This window comes from Trichomycterus rosablanca, chromosome 26, assembly GCF_030014385.1.
Source record: "Trichomycterus rosablanca isolate fTriRos1 chromosome 26, fTriRos1.hap1, whole genome shotgun sequence".
NCBI lineage: Eukaryota > Metazoa > Chordata > Actinopteri > Siluriformes > Trichomycteridae > Trichomycterus > Trichomycterus rosablanca.
The window spans coordinates 15,587,944-15,601,370 of record NC_086013.1 but is presented as its reverse complement, the minus strand read 5'-3'; the positions used below and the strand labels follow the sequence as shown (position 1 = coordinate 15,601,370).

General features: G+C 40.1%; 1 protein-coding gene across 1 annotated transcript in view; it reads right to left on the bottom strand.

Annotated features, from left to right (window-relative positions):
• Positions 1 to 10,609, bottom strand: part of fubp3 (far upstream element (FUSE) binding protein 3) — a 31,230-nt gene extending 20,621 nt beyond the window's left edge. The window contains exon 1 of the mRNA XM_062988745.1: positions 10,475 to 10,609. Coding sequence (XP_062844815.1) covers positions 10,475 to 10,591 — 117 coding nt within the window. The 5' untranslated portion in view covers positions 10,592 to 10,609. The remainder of the gene's footprint in view (positions 1 to 10,474) is intronic.
• Between the last annotated feature and the right edge of the window lie 2,818 nt (positions 10,610 to 13,427).

Here is a 13,427-nt window from a genome sequence, read left to right as displayed (position 1 = left end):
GAGATCCGAGTCACGAGCTCAGCTGAGTTCAGTTCACCTGGTTATCTTGCCGTACAAGCAAGTGAAAGCGAGGAAAATGTGACGAAAAAGCCTAAAGTCAGCGAAGAATAAGATTAAGTAAAGTAAAAACATTTTTTTTTTAAAGTCGCAATTAATTTTAGCGATAAAGTGTAGCATAGTGTGTACGTTAAATTTAGCACTATATTGTAGCATTAAGTGTGTAGCGAGTAAGTTAAGTGATCGAGCACGAAATGAAACACTCCCCCAACTTCCTCCGCCAATCTCCACCTCCGCCAGCATCTTCGTCTGATTTTTAAGGTAAATACACTTAATAAAACCAGTTTATTTCTTTACATTCTCTTTTATTATGGATTATTATTTTTATATATATATTATTTGTTATTTATAAAGTACATTTTTGTTATTTAAAAACACGTAACAAAAAAAATCGGTGTGGTTTTTGGGGGGCTGGAACGGATTAATAGCGTTTCAATTCATTTTAATGGGAAAATTTGATTTGATATACGAGCAAATTGAGTTACGAGCTCGGTCACAGAACGAATTAAACTCGTGAGTCAAGGTTCCACTGTAGTGTATTTATGCAGACACAGTCATGGTCAAAAATATGTTGGCACCCCTGCAGTTGTTGCAATTACAAATGCTTTGGTATTAACATCTTTATTTATTTTGTTTTCATTGGAACAACACAAAAAAACTGATGGGAAAAGTAAAATTATTTCATACAGGAACTTGTTTTAGTAGGTGCATTTTCTGAAAGAAATGCAGAGGTGCCAACTTCTTGGCCCTGACAGTACATCTAAACACTATATGTGGCAGATTTGGGATTGATTTTGGACTGTTTAATTGCTTTTCTGGACACTAAGATGGTAATTCGCTAAGCAGACCACAGTGGTGGACCATCCGCAGACTGATCGCACACATTTTGCAAAACGATGTAAATGAAGTTTGTGGTGCGACTGTACTCGATGCTGCGATAATATTCTTTGTGGCTACTGTGACGATAGCAAATCAAAACCGTGCGCGCTCAGTATATTTAATTTACCACAGAACATTCTGATTCTGCCGAAATCTACATTCGTATACAGCAATAAGAGCATTGTGAGCGGTGCGGCTATTGATACGGTGTACCCCAAAACAGCCAATTTAGTTTTCTGAGGTGAAATCATTTGAACAATCGTCTCCTCTGCCATTGTTACGCGGCTTCCATAGCGGCTGCGCGGCGCTTACTGTTTGCTCACTTACTTTAAAAAATGGAATTGCTTCCGAAACACCTATTCACGATCACAGAGGGACGCCATTCAGTAAATGCAGACACAAAAGGGTGCATCGCTTTACTCCCCCCCACCACCACCCCACCCCAGTATAGCCTTTTATATGTCTTTGCGCAAGGAGGAGTTATTGCAAAAAAAAAAAAAAAGGAAGAAAAAATTTAAAATGTAATTGGTGTACGATCGGTAGCAGCTGATCAGAAGCACGAGATGCCACGTGAACAAGAATGGAGGTGGGTTTACAAGAGGTGTAGAAGTGCTGGGAAGGGGAAAGTGAGCACTCCTCAGTAAACGCTTCCCTCAGGCTAAACCCCCTTTCTGGGGGAAATGCTGGTATGCCAGCTATGCAAGCATATGGATAAATCAGCAAATCAGCTCGCCGGATTTACAGCAAAGAGCCTCCGACTTGTGCAGGAGGAGGGAAACGGCGACCGGAGGAATTCAGGCCCAACAACCGGCCACTTGTCGCTCAGCGTCTCTTGGTTTGAGCGTGCTTAAACTAACGGGCATCTAACAAGATGAAAACCAGCCAGGTTCTCACGATCAGTCCAGTGGATCAGTCGGCACTTGGGCACTTATTTAATAAGATTATAAGCATTAAGGTCATTTTGACTGTTAAATATTCAAAAGACTTGGGAGGCATTACAAAAACCAACCAGCAACCAAAGTGGGCGGAGTATTAAACATAACTGGGGCTGCTTCTGTGAATGTATCTAATAATAATACAAGAAAATAATAGAATGTGTTTAACATCTACAGGGTGTCCCAAAATGAAATGACATTTAAATTTTTTAATAAAACACATTTTTTATTTGAACATTAATAATGTTTTCACTTTATTTAAAAGTAAAGACATGGAGGTTATGTATGAAACAAAACATCTGACAAATGACCCCCTTGACCGTGGCAGCACACGTTCACTCTTTTGATGAAATTTTCCAGGACACGTTGACATAATTGCTGAGAAATTTCAGCGATGTCGTGTCGAATTTCTTCTTCGAGGTCCTCAATGGATTGTGGGTTTGTTGGTGTACACTTTATCCTTAAGATAACCCCAAAGAAATAAGTCTGACGGCGTCAAGTCACATGATCTTGGTGGCCAATTCACATCATTTTTAATGTGAATTTTTTACCATTTCTACGCGTTGTTCGATTGTGTACCTTTTCATGATTTAACCTCAACGTTCACTAATGACAACAATGTATAAATCTGTAACTCAGGTTTTGCCGCGAAAAAATTTCAGTTCATTTTGGGACACCCTGTAATCAGATGGATGATAAAAGTGGACAACATTGTATTTCCAGGCACTAGATAGCAAAAAAGGTTCTCTAATGCCTAGTTCACACTACACGATCTTCGCCCTGATTTTCGCTCGGCGACTGGGAATGAGTGACACGTCGAACAGCCAATGAGAACGCAGGATACGGTGTGAGGGGAAACGCAGGAGAGGATATAGTTTATATCAGGATACACCGGCGCACACACACGTTTTACAGTATTTCTGACTTGATCGTTCTCTACAAAACACCCACGCTGCATTGCAAAGTTATTAATTAACCTCGAACTTACTACAGAACAATCCATACTGTTCGTGTTGCCAAATCCACTCAGATTCATTTATTTTTCCTCCTTGATTTTACGCTGCACATCAGCGCACCAACACTTTGATCACTCGCCACTTGCTGATGTGCATTTTTGGACGTGGTGTCATTAAACCCCTCGTCACTTCTCGCGTGTGTTTTTGTAAAGAAAAAAAAAGGGAGACCAGAGAAGCTCGCCTGAGATTCCAGTTGGTGATGGATGGTGTAGTGTGTGACCCCCTATCGCCGATCAGTCGTGTAGTGTGAAATACACACAGACTGAAAGACTCCCGAGTGCAAGAGATTCAGTCGTGTAGTGTGAACTTGGCATAACCGTGCACAACAACCTCTAGTAACCTAAAATAATAGTTTACATACAAAAATCAAATGTTGAGATAACTTAATAATAATATTATACAGTTCCATACAATGATAATCATTCCTCTGTTGTTTGAAAACATAAATACTAATAAATATCCCGGCCAGAGTAATAACAGATTGCTCAGCACTATTCTAAGAACATCCGAGTGCGTTCCATTTCCTCGTATAATGTGTGTAAATACTAAATTAGGAGGACCTTTGAACGGCAGAAGAGAAACGAAGATAAAACTCATGTGAGAGACTGAACAAACAGCGGCGTATGAATTTCCTGTTAACGCTTTGTTTTACGCCACTCAGTTGCCACATCAAAATAACATATGGAGGAAATGGTAATCAGTAAAAATCATATATATATATATACACTGATCAGCCATAACATTAAAACCACCTCCACTTACCATATAGAAGAACTTTATAGTTCTACAATTACTGACTGTAGTCCATATGTTTCTCTGCATGCTTTGTAAGCCTGCTTTCACCTTGTTCTTCAATGGTCAGGACCCCCACAGAGCAGGTATTATTTAGGTGGTGGATGATTCTCAGCACTGCAGTGACACTGACATGGTGGTGGTGTGTTAGTGTGTGTTGTGCTGGTATGAGTGGATCAGACACAGCAGCGCTGCTGGAGTTTTTAAACTCCGTGTCCACTCACTGTCCACTCTATTAGACACTCCTACCTAGTCGGTCCACCTCGTAGATGTAAAGTCAGAGACGATCGCTCATCTACTGCTGCTGTTCGAGTCGGTCATCTTCTAGACCTTCATCAGTGGTCACAGGACGCCGCCCACAGGATGGGTATTTTAGGTTGGTGGACTATTCTCAGTGTTTAAAAACTCCAGCAGCGCTGCTGTGTCTGATCCACTCATACCAGCACAACACACACTAAATAACCACCTAAAGATCCACCACCTAAATAATACTGCTCTGTGGTGGTCCTGACCATTCAAGAACAGATGGACTACAGTCAGGACAAAGTGCTTCTATATGGTAAATGGACAGTAAGTGTAGAAACAAGGAGGTGGTTTTAATGTTATGGCTGATCGGTGTATATATACATACATAGTCAGTTTATTTTTGTAGCATTCGTTGCTTAAAGTAAACTGGGATTCGAGTAATGTGTGACTGTTTACTGGTCCAGTGAGGTTGGATAGAGTAAAGTCATTTTTTAACCAACAAATGCAATTAAACACTTATTAAAACAAGTCTTAACAAACATTTACTACTGACGAGAGGTTATATAAATAGGACCTTAAGGTAATCCTTGTGTAAGGATCCTTGTAGTCCGTGTCAGCTTTACAAAACGGTCTGCAAACCCTGACCATGCGTCCAGTCTCACTTTCCTCCAGCAGACTTTTAAACATAACAGAAAAGGCTTAATCTGAAACGGTTTTCTACATTTTGTACTTATCAGGGTTTGCCTGTGTAAAATGGTCAATTCTACAAAGCCGTTCATAGAGTCAGAGGGAAAAAAATCTACACATTCAAACGGCAGGAATAGAAGCCGGCAAGCCCGGACCCGTGACACTGAGGCAGACCGGCACTGAGCCAAAGGGCAGCCCAATAATCAGCATTCAAACTGTACGCTATAGAATTTGGTTATGGAATAACGTGCACCGAGTCCGCCGTCTTTTGTACGATTCTGGTTTTTCACGTTGCGCGAGCATTCTTACTTGAGGAGGTTCGACAGCATGCCTTTGTAAAAGTCGGTCTTTATTATGTGCGCCTGCAACTCACATCAGCTTTTCTGCTTTAAAATGATGTACGGAATTATTAAATGTTAATACAGATAAGCACGGCGATTTTTTTTAATCACTCTAAAAAAGCTAAAATGGTTCCAGGCAATTCTAGCTAACAGGTACGTATGCAAATGTCCATGCAAACTGTAACTGCTGTCAGCGTTTAGATATAATTTTTGGTGCATTTGATATGCAAGGTTCAGTAACACCGAAGCTGCACGATGCATGGAACCGTATTACATTCCGACTTTACAGCTTCAAACTCTGACCATGTGGTTTATTCATGCACGGGCCTTTTAATCTGCACAAATTACACAGAGGCCCGGGTTTGGCTCGAGGCCTGTACTTGTGGAACTCGAGCTATTTGCTTACGACACTCTGAAAGGCCTCGTCATGCTTCTCCGTGCTACAGATGTTGTGTGTTGTTTTGTAACTTCGAACTCGCTTACTTGTGATAGAGCCAATTCTCATCAAAATTTCATATCAGCCGGCCGATATCAGAGTGACACACTTGGACATGATGTACAAACACGAAACACACCGTCAGGACAGTCAAGTTCTTATTACAGCTGCCGCTTAAACATTTGCATGCATATTAAAGGCGTTTACGTATCGGCACTACGGGTAATGAAACCAAGCTACTATATTTTAAGCCCCTCTCTTTATTTAAACTAGATGTAAAACTAAATGTACAGGAAACATACGATCAGAACTGGTGTAGATTAAAACTGGCCTAGATTTTTGTGCTCTAAACATGCGACCATCAATCAATATATTATATTGCTTTCATGGTATATATAATATACGTATATATTAGGGACTGGTAGCCTAGTGAGTAGTGCTTTGGACTGGAAAGGTTGAGAGTTCGAATCCCAGCTCTGCCGCCATGCAGCTGACCCTGCACTAGCTGGGATATGCAAAGACCGTACTGTACATCTGTATGTGTATATATGACAAATAAAGGCGTTCTATTCTATTATATATCTAAACATGAAAGGTGTGAGGAGGATTCGTTTTGCCGCTCCCACATTAGAGGTCGCCGCAGCAGAGAATTCTGGTCACTGGACACTCCTTATTTTTATCCGGCCTTGGGACCGATACCGAGAGCACACGGACAAGAGCACCTCCTAACGGCCAGGCTGTTCGGCCACCCGCCTTCCACCTACAGGCATAGCCACTCGCGTCTGTGTGTACACGCCTGACATTCAAACCCCAGATCATTACTGATATTCAAACCCCACCCAAAGTGGTCCAGCATGTTCTACCACTGCGCCACACGAGAGCCCAAACCCGAGACGTGGATTCTATTTGGCAGCTTATTTGACTGTGTTATTCAAATGATTAACATAAGCTACTGTGAACATTACTTAGGACTAAATTATTACAATAAGTCAAAGTTTTAGCCTCTTTTGAAATATTTCTCACATCTTATTAATTAAACGAAATGCTATTACTGGGGAATATGACGCTGACTGACTTGAAAGCTACTTCAGCAAAAATAGGTTGGAAATTACACACTTTTGACATTTTGCAGAGTCAGGGCTCTACTCTGACACCAGTTTCTGATTAGTCAATATTAGTATCTGTAAAATCTAAAGCTTTGAGAACAGTATCAGATCAAAATTTTTAAAAACGGCATCCAGACAGACTCAAGTTTGCCACAAATGCATCAATGGTGATGAAGTGAAAATATAAAACGTATTTTCATCAAATGTTTTTACCTTCTAGTTAATATTAAAGAATAATTACCATGATCAGAGATATTCGAGACGCATATTACCTTTACAATGTGATTTGGGTGCGAGTGTCCGAAAGCAGCTATCAAAATTTTATCGGCTTGTGGAAAATGAGACTGTAGGTCAACGTTAGCCGTCTAGCTCACCACAGTCGGCCTCGGCGCAAAGGTATTATAGACAAGATATTACAGACATGTTATGTGGTTCCGAGATTCTGCATCAACACGCTAAGCCACAGAACCTGAGAAAACTCTGATCTTGATCTACATCATCTAACTAACATCTAACTAGCAAAGTAGCCGTGACCGTTTATAAGGGGTGAAACGCACTGTGCTTTAGTGCGAGATTACTTACAAACGAGATAATTAATGCAGTGATTAACACAGATAAACAGTGCACAATCTGTCTAATCAGCTAAAATAAAATTCTGTTAGGTTATCTAGGAACACTGGTCTTTATTATTTGACGTCTCGTGTACCACATAACATCAGCAGTGCTGCATTAAACCAAAAACTCAAATAAACTCTTAATAAAAATTTAATTAGGCCATGATAAGACCGAGTTGAACTTGTTTAAAGTGATCTGGTTTGTACGAGTTGTGTGTGTGTGTGTGGGGGGGGATTTGTAAATGTAATGAACATTTTCAAATCATTATTCAGAGGCCAAAACCGAGTCGTGTGTGCAAACAGGTTTGTCAACAATGAGCCACCAGTATGAGCTGGTTTTTTTTTTAAGCTATACTAAGACAGCACCTTGTACCGTAAAAAGAGTTTAGAACAGATATAAATTCAAGCAGAAAGAAAAGCCTCAAATTATGATTAACACACCCATAGAAAACATCTGGAATGTGAGATTAGGTAAAATCCTTACAGAAGGAACATCACTGTCAGAGGGTAATTTGCTCATTACACCACTCTGGTACTGACATTTTTGACGTTTGCGAATCAGAATCAATTTAGGGACGCTGTGAATGCAATTTTAAATATGACAATTAACTGTATTAGCAGAAAATCTGGCTGATGTGATGCCAGTACCAGATCACTATCAGTACTGATACCTATAATGAGTATCGAGAGCTTCTGTTGGTAAACAAACTGGTATTTATTCAGCAGTACAAGTTCTTGACCTTGTAATTTGCTTTACTGAGTAAATTACCTGAAACCTCAAACTGGTCAGAATTCCTACAGAAAAATACAACTTGATGTGGTTTATCAGAATATTTCTTTGTTTACACATGTTTCCGAGATCCATAATGCTCACTTTGGTATTTTTCTACCTGGTAACGTAGCAGCTGAATATACCTGGTATTTACCTTGTAATTTTACCATTTCTTTTTTCATTTAAATTATTGTCCCAATTTATTCTGCATTCTGACTCTGGGGGTGTTTACACAAAACGGCCGTTAGGATTTAGAACCTGCAGTTGGACGGAATTCTCAGAGAAGCATGCAAGTGGAAAATGTGGTTTGTCAGAGGATTTACTTCTTTGACGCACGTTATTCTGATGTTTTTACACGTACTCGACCTTGTAAATAGCCGTGTCAGTTTCTACACAGCAGCTATTACATCGATTGCTTGTTAATACCCAGGTAAATGCGCATGTGTGAAAGAGACTTTAGAAACCTGAATGAAACCTGAGCCTGGACAGAATACTTACAGGATATTTTACAATGTACGTATATATGGTGCGTTAGAAGGTTTTTGGTTGGGTGCACGTATTGTTAACATTAGCACTGCATACACTAGTGCTGGGTGGTACGACGGTACATTCGGTTTACCGTCTCCGATTCCTCATACCGTAACATGAGTCATTTTACCAGCTTCAGTGGGCAGCAAATGATATAATATTGTTCGCCGCTGAAAGCATGATGGAGAGCTGTGCAGATGAGATACAGCTCACGAGTTAGCCAGGTAGCGTAAGCATAACAGTGTTAACTGATGAGAGGCTTCCTCAATATGGTGAAATATCAGAAAACAGATGGAGGATGAAGAGAGGAAGACCAAATATGCACTAAAACACTATATACTGCACGGTTTGACGAGCCACGACTGTTGCAAACAACAAATTGTTGATCGATTTATTAGTTTTAGCGCCGTACCGACACACTGGGGTCATTTATACGGCGGTACTCAAGTTGCTTCTTCACTTCGTGTGATGTTTTAGATTTAAATATGTTTAAAAAATTCATTATTTTCCCTGGTGCTGTAGAGTTAAGCACATTTGGTGTCAGTCTTTCTGTTTTGCCATCTATCAGTATGTGTTTAATTGTTAGTCTCTCTTTACATCGATGGCAGGTTGGAGCATCTTCCCTAGTGAGGAGATGCTTGTGTGTTAGCTTAGTGTGTCCGATTCGGCATCTTGTGAGGATGGTTTGATTTAGTCGACTGTCCATTCTAGTGTAGGTTTGTCCTACTTTTGGCTCTATTTGGCTCTATTACAGTTTGCAAACAACAAATTACAAACGCAGTAACGATCCACATATATAAGGACCCTTCCTCTATAGACAGTCGAGAAAGTAGCTTTCAGAGCAATAATTAAAACACTGGATTCCAGGTTTTTCTTACGGGGCAAAAAATACTTCAGGTCAGTCGATAAATCTGCGTTATAAGCGAACTGGAAGCGGAGATATATAAAGTCGTCCACTTTTCTACAACAGACAAGTGGTCAAGTTGTACAGTAGAGTTCGGAAACGATGTTTTATTCGTTAAAGGGAGAGCTAAGGGTGATTGTATAATACCCGAGTATTAAATTACCAATAAAAATTTTATTTATGGCAACTGTACTGAATCACTGGTACTGATTCCATCATATATTGTGTCATTTTGTGGGGCCAAGCAAAGCTTATAGTACTCAAAACCTTCACTTTATACATGGTGTAATTAAATAGTTTAATAGTCTATATAGCTATTTCAGTAGAATAAGCCACAGACATATAAACAAAGTCCCAATCAAACAAAAAATACCGCGATATACCGTGAAACCGTCAGAATCTTAAAAAAAATATCGTGATAGAAATTATTGGTCATACCGCCCAGCCCTAGCATAGACCAATGTTACGATACTGATGAGAAACGATATATTGTGCAGGTCTGTGTGCAAGCATGGCTGCAGTACTGCTGAAGTTTGAGCTACCTAATAAGGTCCATAGTTTCTGAAATGTAACCAAACTTCACCTGTAACCAAAAAACTGAATCGAGTTAATCGTATATCGTTAATCATGCTGACCCAGATGTGTGTTTATTTAATGTAACTTGGCGTTTGAGTGAAATCAGGTGTTTTGCGGAACTAGGCCAAACACCATTTAGCTTAGCGTTTAGCTTAGCAGCTAAGTCGGCATAACTTTTACAAACTGCAACAGGTTGTCGGTGTTGCATTTTTGAAGCAACTCCAACGAACGATGAATAGTTAGAAAGTGGCGAAAGAGTCGCGTCGAGCTGCGTGCGCGTCGACAAACTTTATAATTCTATTTACTTTGTTGACGCGAGTTCTGTTTAATCCGGACACACTAAGTTACCATGTGTAATTTAGGCTGCGTTCCGATCCGCACACTAGCCCACTACGTAGGGTGCGAGGACAGCGTACCTTTGGTGAATACGCATACGCCCTGCGCAGTGCACGAGGGCGCGATTTAGGACACGACCCGAGTTAGCTCGTAAGCTAGAGTTAATGAGAAACTCGAGCTAAGACACGGTGGATATGGCGACTTATGCACATCTACGTCCAGAACCGAGTCGAACCGGGTCGTTGTTACCTGTCTCGCCCGGTGCAAAACGTCCACGTAACCGTCTGTCTTCATGCTGGGCTGAGGCGCTGCTGTTACCGAGGCCTGTCCCTGTCCGTGCGCCAGCTCCGCCATCATCATCATCATCCTCCTCCTCCTCCCTCTACCGGCTACACACACATACATACACACACACACACACACACACACACACACACACACATGCACACACACTAACAGAGAGCAAGACCTAGGAACCGGAAACTCCTCGATCCACTAACAAAGCAAATTCCACGAGTCTTTCTGCAAAATAGCATAAAACATGTAAACACAGGGCTGGGTGGTATGGCCAAAAATTAGTATCACGATATTTTTTAAGATTCTGACGGTTTTACGGTATATCACGGTATGGGTTTTTTTTTTTTTTTTTTTGCATGACTGGGACTTTTTATATGTCTGGCTCATGCTGCTGTCATAAGTACATCAAATATAAGACATTTTCATTTCACCATGTATATAATGAAGGTTTTGAGTACCATAACGTTTGCTTGGCCCCACAAAATGACACAATATATGATGGAATCAGTACGCATGATGACTTTTTATTGTTAATTTAATATTTAAGTATTGTACAATTACCCTTAGCTCTCCCTTTAACGAATAAAACAACATTTGCAATTTCCACTGTACAGCTTGACCACAGGTATGTTGTAGAAAAGTGGACGACTTTATATATCTGCTACAATTGGTTGATCATGTACACACCCCACACCACTGATTTTATTCTGACAGTATTTATATTTATTATGGCTGCACTATTGTTTTTTTTTTTTTAGAACGTGCAATTTATTCTGTCCAATATCCTAAGCCAATCAGGGCATGTGCAATACCCCACTACTACCTCAATGCTGTGCGTTTTAAAGTTTAGTCTTTATTCTTTATATTTAAGATTCTTATAAAAGCAGCTTGCTTATTCCCTCTTTTGCATTTCATGGTACCCTACAGTACAATACGGTACATTTACATTTATATTTTTGGCATTTAGCAGACACCTTTATCCAAAGCGACTTACATTACAGTATACAAGGGCCCAACAGCAGCAACCTGGCAGTGGTGGGGCTTGAACCAGTGACCTTCTGATTACTAGCCCAGTACCCTAACCGCTAGGCTACAGCTTGCCCCCTGATGTGCCAGCCAGTTTACTTGAACCCTTTCAGACTTAACCTCACACCCACCTTGAGCTACCTTCAAAAACCATGCCAGTAGGTGGATTTGCTGCTTCAAAGGTGTGAGTGAATGTACAGGAGTAAATGACTGATGTGTGATGTGAACATACTCTGGTGTTTCTAATATACCAGATGTCAGAATCATTTAAATGTCTAACATATGGCAGCGTGTATCTAGCGCTGCTGTGTTAATTCATGCAGATTGTACTGTGACTGGACTAAATGTCCAGCTATCCCTTCGTTCCCCCAGGCATTTTATCACCTTTAAAAAAAGACAGGAAAGGAAACGAATCAGAGAGTAACCTTACCAATGCCTCACTCGCACATCTAAATGAAGCCCTCCATTTAGCATAAGTGCAGTCTGGGCTCGGCTATTGCTAACATGTGGCTCCACAATGAATTCTGACTCAGGAGCAGGTGGGGAAGCAAAGTCAAACCCAAGAGCATCAAAGAGTCAGTGAGAACAATTATTAACCAGTTCAACTGAAACGATGATCCAAAGCAGGTGTGAGAGGAGCAGAAAGTGTTGGGATTAGAGACTACTCGATTGGGATAAGTGTGCACTAGCAGTGTAGACTGATCAAGTGTCAAAGCCCCTCCAGTTCAAATTCAGGAATAATTTGTGCAAATGTATATCAACATATAAAAGTGTGAGGTAGCGGCGATGAGACTGCAGAGTGTTTCAAGATTTCTAGGATAGCTGCCAAACCACAGAAACAGAACATTTATCGCCCACAGTTCAGCCCTGTCACTTCCAACTGAAACGTAGTAAAAAATTACAGGTTACCTTGTCTGAGTATTTTTGGGTAGTTGGTTGCTAGTAAAAAAAAAAGTAGAACTTTTTCCTGACTGGAGCCCTAGGGGAGTTATCATTCCTGAATAATAATTTATAATAAAACACCTACATTTTGTATGCTATGCATGCACCATAAGACTAATGTTTACACGCATATAGAATCTTACTGTGAATTTTTATCTTGTTTTCATACTGTTAGGGAATGTTGTATGTATGTAAGAAGTTGTTTGTTGTCTGATGTGAGCTGCTGTAACAAACAAATTTCCTGCAAAGGATCAATAAAGTATCTATCCATCCATCCATCCATCCATCCATCCATCCATCCATCCATCCATCCATCCATCCATCCATCCATCCAGCCATCCATCCATCTATCTATCTATCTATCCTGATGCAAGTGTCTGGAAGAGCAAGAGCAAAATATGGACTGATGACATCACATATACCACATGAGCTTTGCTACTATAATTATTTATTTATTTATTTTGACACCAGATTTGCATTTTGAGTGTTGCCACATTATTCAAAATGAAGAAGAAGAACCTTTATTGTCATTATACTTGCATACAACGAAATTTAGTTAGACACTCTCCGAAAGATAAAAAGAAGAAGCAAAGTATTTACATAAGCATATGGTTATTTAAAAAGAGGCAAACATATTTACATAAGCATATGGATATTTACACAATAACCAGTACAATCTAAAGTATGGATTTCAAGATAAATAATATAATAAAATATGGGTAAATATGAATATGTAAAGTGACTGTGCTGTGTGGAGATACCAGTTCAGTTTCAGAAATGATTTATGTTGAGTGAGAGAATGGTTGTTTGAAGATGTGCAAATACGCAATGTTCAAGTTCACAGTCTATGAGGTGTTGGAGGGGTGATGGAGGTCACAGCTCTTGGAAAAAAGCTGTTTCTCAGTCTGTTCGTGTGTGCACGAATAGCTCTGTACCG